Here is a 10000-nt window from a genome sequence, read left to right as displayed (position 1 = left end):
AATAATAATAATAATAATAATCATCATCATAATCATAATAACAATAATAGACAAAAGGCCAGTTTTAGCTAGAACAAACAGGCAGTCAACCCCACAACCTTCCACTTATTAATAATGTTAGTTATTAGTCTCTGTCTCCAGGGTAACGTCAGATAGTTTTATGAGTGAATAAAGATTTGAGCGGCTTGTTGAACTCAGAGCTTGTCTGGTTTAACTGAATAAAAATGGTTTATAATGGTTCTCCACTGCTCTCTAGTGGTTGCTTTGTAACACTGACTACACATTAAGTAGGCATACCTGGAATAATAATCTTTCATCAAAAGTAGCCTATTTTATTAGGTATTCTCTTTACAATGTTGCCATAACTTATATAAAAAAAAGCATATATGTGCAATATATTGTACATAATAGTACAATTATATCAACAACCCCCAAATGTATATGTATTTGGCCACGGAACCCCCATTTCAAAAGATTTGTGCCAAAGAAGTGATCTGTCAAGATTTGTCAAAAAAAGATCTAAAAATAGTTCTACAAGCTCACAACCATAGCTCTTAACACATATTTTGAACTTGTAGATCTGCTATTTTCAAACAGCCGAAAAATAAAATAGAGCTTGATGTAAGTGTTTAAGTTACAAGTGTTGTAACTGTTTCTCATTTAGTTGGGAACCCCCTCGGACCCATTTTGAGAACACAGTAAAAAAGAAAAATTATCGGCGCTATACTGCTGTGTGTGAACGTCTTTTTCTTTTTCACTGGTTTGTAATACTGCACTTTATGTGGAATAAACACAAGATGTATTCTCTTATCAAAAGGATTTTATAAGGAAATAAGTTTACAATGTTGCCATAACTTATAGAAAAACGTATTATGTACAATCACAATGTTTAATTCAAGACAATATGTATACAATGTCAGTTTGAAGCACAGCTTGCCCCTGTGTGTGTGTGTGTGTGTGTGTGTGTGTGTGTGTGTGTGTGTGTGTGTGTGTGTGTGTGTGTGTGTGTGTGTGTGTGTGTGAGAGAGAGAGTCAGTCTTGTTGTTCTGCCAGTCGCCTGATGTCCGCCAGCAGCTCTGAGAAAGAAGGCCGTCCCTCTGGCTTCTACAACACAAAAGAAGAAGAGAGAACAGAGAGGAGGAGGAGAAGAAGAAACTGATGAAATGTTTTCTTACAGCAGCAGTGTTTCAATTGTTATACATAACAATGCTTTAGTTCCTCGTAAGCATGTCACATCAATTTCAGGATCAATACATCTGTGATTAATCTTTGTGTTAAAAATGGCTAAATATGGCCTTGGCCGTAGCGTGACGGTCCAGGCAGGCACCCTAGGCTGCAATACCTAGGGTGCATTGCAAGGTTCAACGCCCGTTCCCCATGACCTTTGCTGGGTGTCAGCCACGCACCTGCGTGTCTCTCTCCCCATTTCCTGTCAGCCTACCTTCCCTATCCCTCTCTAAAATAAAGGCACAAAAAGCCCCCAGAAATATCTTTAAAAAATAAAATAAGAAATAAGAAAGGTCTTGTGCTTTTCATTGTTTTCTGTCGATCAGTCCTCTAGGTTAACGTTGCCTTCTGAGGGACACGCCTGGCTTCTTTGTGAACGCTCAAAAGTGGAAAAACTGTTTTGGAATTCATCATGATGAAAACTTATGGATGTACTGTGTACGTTGCAAACCTTGCGGGGCTCCTGTACTTAATGGCGAGATGATCAGACACATTTCCAGTGACATAAACTTACTGTGGTTGTCTCTTACCACTGATGAGTTTTCATTGTGTTGAAAAGCAGAACTAAAATCACAAAGAAAAAATCACTCTAGGCTGTTGAAGATGTTCTGTAAGCGTTAAGCAAAGTTCAGAATCAGATAGCATTGTCTGTTCCTCTATGACTTTTATAAGTAAACTGAAGTCAGTTCGCAACAGAGGAAGTTAACCACTCACTTTAAACCTGGCGTCACTATTTTGGGCATTTCATCATACAAGGTGTGTCAGAAAAGTATCAGGACCGTGGCAGTCACACTCATGACTCAATGCTAATTTAGTAACCGCTTATGTCACTGTGTTGCACAACATCTCACCATTATTCTACTATAATATTGTTCACTTCTCTGTGTTTGTTTTGGAGACCAATTAATGATGTGCATGGTTGTATGAAGAGGTGTGTGTGTGTGTGTGTGTGTGTGTGTGTGTGTGTGTGTGTGTGTGTGTGTGTGTGTGTGTGTGTGTGTGTGTGTGTGTGTGTGTGTGTGTGTGTGTGTGTGTGTGTGTGTGTGTGTGTGTGTGCGTGTGTGCGTGCGTTACCTCGTGCCAACACTTGTACATGACGCGGTAGACTTGTTGTGAGGCTCGGTGAGGTCGGTACAGACGGACTCCTCTGGTAATCTCTTCAACCACCTCCCTGTTGGTTCTACAGCCAAACGGAATCCCTCCCTCTGTGAAGATCTCCCACATTAACACCCCTTTACACGCACACACAGACAGACACACACACACATACATAAAATGAGATACTGTACATGCAGGCAAACATCTGACCTGCTGTAGATGACACACACACACACACACACACACACACACACACACACACACACACACACACACACACACACACACACACACACACACACACACACACACACACACACACACACACACACATCGTACCGTATGACCAGACATCAGACTTGCTGCTGTATTTACAGTAGTGGAGAACTTCAGGTGGAGACCATTTAACAGGGAACTTGGCTCCACCAGAGCTGGTATACTGGTCATCTAACACATACCTACAATAGACAACATATCAGCTTCAAGGTTAAAGGTGTCTTTATTGTTACATGTTTTGTATAATAGGTAGATAAAAGGTACAAAACAGCAACTATTTTTTTATCTGGTTCCTCAGACATAGCAGCAATAATAGTAATAATGATAGTAAACGTGTAAACAACAACAGGGAGAATATTACTATTATATTACTAATATTATGATAACTATAATAATATTACTATTATTAGCATGTAGATCTGATAGATAGATATTCTTTGGTTATACGTTTTTTCAGAAATTGTGTGTGTGTGTGTGTGTGTGTGTGTGTGTGTGTGTGTGTGTGTGTGTGTGTGTGTGTGTGTGTGTGTGTGTGTGTGTGTGTGTGTGTGTGTGTGTGTGTGTGTGTGTGTGTGTGTGTTCATACCTGGTCATTCCAAAGTCACAGACTTTGACCACATTGTTGTCATTGACCAGACAGTTCCTGGCTGCCTGGATATGTATGAGAGAGAGAGAGAGATTCATACTTTGGGAACAACACGCTCTTTAGCTAGAAATCTTGTGGCAAACGATAGTAAGGTACGTACTATCTTCAACTACTTTGGACACACAAGAGTGTACAAATGGCATTAAATGGTTACATTTGTACACTCTGAGTTACAGACTTGTAAGGGTCCATTTGGTTCCGAACTGTCAATCATTTAGCTGGAGGCCCTTGCAACCCCTGGGGGTCCTTTGGCCCCATGTTGAGAACCGGTGGTACTGTATACAGCAGTGGTTCCCAAACTTTTTAGCACAAGACCCAAAAGTGAAATTTTATGTCTGCATTTGATCTGCATTTCGAAAATTTTGAAAAAACGTATAAATTATTTTTTTAACTTGTGAAAAATGTAGAATGTTTTGTGATTGTTTTTAAATCCTTTGAAATAATTATAATTAAAAACAAAATGTAGAATAATTAAGGGTTATTCACTCGCAACCAATAAAAATTGGTCTGCGACCCACTGTTTGAGAAACAGTGATATACAGTACTCTCTCACCAGGTCTCTGTGAATGAACTGATGTGTTTCCAAGTACTCCATTCCCTCGCACGCGTCCTGACACATGGAGGTAAGCCACGCCCCCTTCTGAGCCCGGCCCTTCGTCCTCAGGAAGTTGAGCAGACAGCCGTTCTCCATGAACTCACACACGATGAGCAACGGCCGCGAATGCAAACACACACCGTACAACTGGACCAGCTTCGGGTGACACAGCTTCCTGGACACACACGCACGCACGCACGCACGCACGCGCGCGCACACACACACACACACACACACACACACACACACACACACACACACACACACAGAGGTTGGTATTACTACTGTATACTATACTGAGGACCAGGAAAATTATCCTCACAATGTCTATTTCAAATGCTAATTCTGCTAATAGTGGGGAAATGTGTCCCTCACAAGTACAGTAATAAGTACTCACACGCACGCACACACACACACACACACACACACACACACACACACACACACACACACACACACACACACACACACACACACACACACACACACACACACACACACACACACACACACACACACGATAGTGATGGATAGGAGGTCTTTGTCAGGAAATACCATTTCAATTCCATCAAATGAAAGTATAGTGTGCATTTACAGGTATGTGTGTGTGCGTGCGTGCATGGTTGCGTGTGTGTGTGTGGGTGGCATGGTTAACGACCCCTTTGTGAAGAATGGAAAGTGTGGTTACAAGAAGCGTGAGACAGGCACACACAGGAAACACACACACCAACACACACAGGTGTACAATGTTAAAGTTAAATGACCTAGATTCATGTCTTTGTGCTGAAAACAAGCCCCCTGTTCTCTTTTCCTGTCAGCCCCTCGCCTTCCACCCCTTCAGCAGTACATTTCATGCTGATGACATACAGTTATACGTTATATCTTTCTGCCAGTCAGTCTAGTGAAAGTCCTCATCCAGTGCATTGCCGATAATCAAAGATTGGATGAACAATGTCTTTTCTTTACAGCTAAATGATAACACAGATTATTGCAGTGGTTCCCAGGAGTGAGCATGCAAAAAACTTTTTGATTTTCTTTCTTCATTTCCAGAAGGCATATCTAATACCTCCAATAATGACTTTCATCAACTTATTGTAAAGTTAGACGCTTGCTGTCACAGTATATTCAGTACAGCTGTTTCGTGCTTGTATTTACAGTAGACTTGATTACTGTAATGCACTATTCTCCTCTCCTTTCCTCTCCTCTCCTCTCCTCTCCTCTCCTCTCCTCTCCTCTCCTCTCCTTACATCATGACTTTGGCTTCTTCTATGAAGTCCTCTTCCAGCATGGCTCCCTCTCTGATGACCTTGATGGCCACTTTGTGCTGGGCTCTCCACTTCCCCAGACGCACCAGACCAAACTGACCACTGCCCAGCTCCTTCATGAACGTCAACTCACTGGGATTGATCTCCCACTTTTCTGGTGAGAGAGAGAGAGAGAGAGAGAGAGAGAGAGAGAGAGAGAGGGGGGGGGGGGAAAGATAATGTGTTCATAATATCCATACTGGCTCGGACAGATGGGATACTATTATACTGAATTCACACCAGCAACTGAGAGCAAAATGTCCATAGTGCAGGTGTTCACAAAATGTAATAAAAATGGGTGTGGCAGACATTCCATACTCGTCTCAGGCAGCTTGTTTGTAAAGGATTTATACATTGCAGGTAAGAAATAGGCCATGTAGAAATAGCAGATCTACAAGCTCGCGATGCGTCGTGATGCGACGCATCACGCTTGTAGAACGCTTGTAGAACGCTTGTAGAACGCTTGGAGATAAATTCATGTGTGTGTGTGTGTGTGTGTGTGTGTGTGTGTGTGTGTGTGTGCGCGTGTGTGCGTGCGTGTGTGCGTGTGCGTGTGCGTGTGCGTGTGCGTGTGCGTGTGCGTGTGCGTGTGTGTGTGTGTGTGTGTGTGTGTTACCTGAGCTGAACCCTGCAGTAGCAGGAACACACCTTCCCGTGGATCCTACTGGATATCTTAACCTGGTGACTAGACCTGTACACACACACACACACACACACACACACACACACACACACACACACACACACACACACACACACACACACACACACACACACACACACACACACACACACACACACAGGTGTGTATTACTATGCTTGTGAGTGAGGGCATCAACAAAAAGCATGTACTCCCATACAAAAATACAACCATTTGAGTGTTCTGCACATGTGTGTTTATGTGTGTACCTGCAGCATTGTGTGTGTGGTAGTGTATGAGTTCAGGTATGGACTTGTAGATGTGTTTCTCAGCCAGGTAGAACTGATCACATTCACTCTGCTTGATCTGGTAGTGTCTGATCCCACCTGTAATGCTGTAACACACACATACATGTATGAATCACTCGAATCACCCCAGCATCCGTATCCTGGGGGGAACATTCACCAAAAATAGCATATTGTCGTTAAAGATGGAGTGCCATGATATTTTTCAACCCTAAAACCTGATCATAAGGTATTATTATTATGTAAGGATTTTTTTCAAAAAAAAAAAGTGTACAGAAATTGTTTAAAAAAAATGTTTTATGTGGACATGCCTCCAGTTCATTAAGTATGCCTGGTTCTCACCTTAGCACCTCCTCCACCACCTTAGCACCACCCACCTGTCCTAGTCCCTCCTCCTCCTCATGCCCACACCTGTTGTGTTATGATAATGAGGGGGAGGGTATGTTTTTTGGGGGCTCTGTGATGTCACTAAAGGGCTGTTTCTCTATTGGCACGTTTGACCCTCAAGATTTCAGCCTCCAGGAAAAAACTCCAAATAGTCAGAGAAGACATGAAACACCATAAAACCACCAGCGGGGGCCTTAATGAAGTTCTATCAACCTCATAGACAAAAACATGGCACTAGCTCTTTAAGCTTGTTGATCGGTTATTTTTGGCAATTTAGTGCAGGGAAAAGGAACATACAGTAAGTATAGAGTCAACTGGTTGAGTTAAGCTCTTGTCTTCTGGGTAGAAAGTCTTAAATGATGTCTAAAAATAACAATTCTTCTGATGTAATTCATAGATCTAGAATAGATCTTTATTGAACACTGTTGAGCGTTAACCTTGGCAGCCAAGCCATTATAGGCTAAAACATTCTAAAAGTGTCAACATTTTGTGACATGGTCTGAGCTTGTACATAATGCTATTTTATCTATTTTTGAAATAGGGCTTAACTGGTTAAATCCGGTCAATTTTAATAGACCTTTATTAATCTTGCCGGAAAATTCAGTTTCATCTCCACCCAGCTGATGGCTGCTCAGATGGTCATGATGAGTAGGAAGACCGGGAGACCTTCTGACTAACAGACGGCCTCTCCAACCACTATAAGCTACAGCTGCCTGTAAAGTGTGTAAATCTATTTTTACTGATTGTTTGAAGGTATCACATCTATAATCTCTTTCACTGTGCACCTTGTCCTTATCATATTATATTTTTTATGACTTTAAGACACGACAGTTCATGACAATCCTCTCATGGATAGTGTGGGGAAAAAATATATATGTAAAGAACTTTGTTTTGATAAATGCTTTATAAATATAGCTGTTTATTATTATTATTGCTGAACGCCACCTTCACAACAATTATCGTTGTTCGGAATTGTGTGTTCATTCTCCACTTCCAGAGGAATGAAACCGGCAACCTTCAGGATAGTTAAAGTTGTTCTCTCACCCCAGAGTTTTTGCATAAACGGAGACGGTGTAGACTCCATGCTGGCTGGAATCTCTCACGATGTAACCCCCCTCTTTATCCTGGAACACAAATACACAACCTGTTACACAACCCGCCACTAATTCACAATCAGATACGCATTAATACACAACCTGTGTCTTTATTCTCAGGACTTTACAGTCACGTTGTAACGACTAGGCTCATAGCTACACTATACTCAACACTGACAGGCCAATAACTCAAATGATCCACTGTGCATTTAACCTTCCATCAAAACCAGTGTGAACATCTGTACTAGACAGACAGACAGACAGACAGACAGACAGACAGACAGACAGATAGACAGTACATAGCAGACAGACAGACAGACAGACAGACAGACAGACAGACAGACAGACAGACAGACAGACAGACAGACAGACAGACAGACAGGCAGGCAGGCAGGCAGGCAGGCAGGCAGACAGACAGACAGACAGACAGACAGACAGACAGACAGACAGACAGACAGACAGACAGACAGACAGACAGACAGACAGACAGACAGACAGACAGACAGACCGGTACCTCTCGTCTTAGTAGCTGCTCTGCCTCTGTTCTGGTGATGTTCTTGCAATACCACCTGAAGAGATGAAATCAGCTACTTTAACACATAGTTCAGTAAAGATATCATTTAATAAACATTATGTCAACCTCAGATACAGTATGTATTGCAGTCTGATATCATCTTGTTTGGCAAAATACATGAAATGATGAACAAAAAAAAAGCCTAAATCAAATGACGTATGTTATGTATACTAGACCATACCCGGTGAAGGGCGCAGACGAAAGTCGTTGCAAACGTGGGGTTAATGCACGTCCTGTCGCGCGGTTTCTCCCCCGCGCGCGTCCCGTCGTGGCACCCCCCCCCCCGGTCGCTCCCGTCGCGGCAAGAGCCATATGAAATCCGTTTTATTTTTTTCCCAAATTCTGTTTTTTCCATTTTAATATTTCTGAATTCTGTATTTTGCTTTTTATGCTAATTTTTACCATAAAAAAAGTGTCTGGTAAGTGGAAATGAATAAATGTTCAAGATATAACAGTCCATACATGTCTCTGAAAGAAATCTACACAATTCCAAATCTTTAATATTTGCAAATTATATGCAAACATAGAACAGTATATAAGTACATTAAATAGCACCAATATAGGCTTGCTATTTTAATATAGCAAAATATAAATATAAAAACGGATATATAAATACTATGTTGTTATAGTTCTATACACAGACATGCTTTGGACATTATTATCAGGTTGCATGTTGGTGGTATAGGGTTCGTTTGGTTTGGCCTTGTTTTCATAGACCTCGTTGCTTGTTTCTCTCGCGAAACCTGGCAACACGACGCATGCGCAGTTTGATCGGAGACCCAGGACTCCATCCACCCACCCACCGTCAGGTTACTAGAATTATAGTAGGATGTAATAATGTACGTATGTACAACAAATCCAGTTATTTTTTCTTGACTTAAAATTTCTGTGCATCACAAAAATGTATTAGCAATCATTTCATAGCAGGATCATTGTATAAAAATATTTTAGCTATCCAGTGATATTTACACCAGAAGGTATGTTATAACATTTTGAACAGCCAGTGAACACGTGGTTCTACTCACCGATTAGCTTCTATCTTGTTCTTCTCTGTCACATAGTTACTGGGAATGAAACCTCTATTCCTGGGAGGAAACAGTTACACCAAACAGTAAAATCACTGTTAATGTAAGCCTCTATATTCCGTCCCCATTTTCAGATCAGGGACAACAATTTCATCCAACCAGGAGAGAGAATTGTCTGAAGCCGATTGGATGAAATAGTTTCCCACCTGAAAATGTATTTGCTGTGACTGGGAGATTCCTGTTACTGAACAAACACACTATCGCAATGATTACTATCAGAATATAGAGCTTTACAATCTTAACAATACACTTTTAGTTTTAACCAAAAAATATCACTTAAACCACCTTTCAATGAACCCTCAGGATTTTACACACATTAATTCATCAATAAACTACACATATTTCTGTGTTATGAACCTTTTAGTTTGTACAGTTTGTAAAGTTGACTCTCTAAGCCAGGTGATGGACAGATGTTAGACCATTTAGAAAGGTCCACACACACTGGGAGCGTGATGAATATACAATCCAAAAATGCATTGGCAAATATTTCACATCAAAATATTCAAACAGGTAACATGCCTCATTCAGTACATAGGCATTAGAGCCCATGTGTCCGAACCACTTGGCCACTCGGGTCGCCCCCAGGGCCATTTTTCTGACATATCCCACTGACATAATAGAACAGATCTTAGATCAGCCTACCCATGTAAGTCCTGAGCTCTCCACCACAGCTGGTCTTGTTTATGTAGAATGATGTACTCTTCACCCTGTGGACCATACACATTTATATATTGGATCTACTGTATTACAGTTACAGGGTGAAAGCTGC

The 10000-nt window shown here is 41.4% G+C and overlaps 1 protein-coding gene across 2 annotated transcripts in view; it reads right to left on the bottom strand.

Moving 5' to 3' along the window:
* Positions 1–790: 790 nt before the first annotated feature.
* The window catches only part of txk (TXK tyrosine kinase), a 17274-nt gene continuing 8064 nt past the window's right edge, over positions 791–10000 (bottom strand). For both annotated transcript variants that reach the window (XM_084043558.1, XM_084043559.1), the window contains exons 6-17: positions 9874–9938; positions 9172–9231; positions 8087–8141; positions 7523–7602; positions 6056–6180; positions 5763–5837; positions 5090–5261; positions 3801–4017; positions 3188–3252; positions 2665–2783; positions 2302–2459; positions 791–1104 (exon numbers count right to left, since the gene is read on the bottom strand). In XM_084043558.1, coding sequence (XP_083899684.1) covers positions 1033–1104; positions 2302–2459; positions 2665–2783; positions 3188–3252; positions 3801–4017; positions 5090–5261; positions 5763–5837; positions 6056–6180; positions 7523–7602; positions 8087–8141; positions 9172–9231; positions 9874–9938 — 1263 coding nt within the window. In that variant the 3' untranslated portion in view covers positions 791–1032. The remainder of the gene's footprint in view (positions 1105–2301; positions 2460–2664; positions 2784–3187; positions 3253–3800; positions 4018–5089; positions 5262–5762; positions 5838–6055; positions 6181–7522; positions 7603–8086; positions 8142–9171; positions 9232–9873; positions 9939–10000) is intronic.

This window comes from Gymnoscopelus microlampas (genome assembly GCF_963454915.1).
Source record: "Gymnoscopelus microlampas genome assembly, chromosome: 19".
Lineage (NCBI taxonomy): Eukaryota > Metazoa > Chordata > Actinopteri > Myctophiformes > Myctophidae > Gymnoscopelus > Gymnoscopelus microlampas.
Note: the sequence above shows the minus strand (reverse complement) of the source record. Positions and strands in the feature narration are given on the sequence as shown.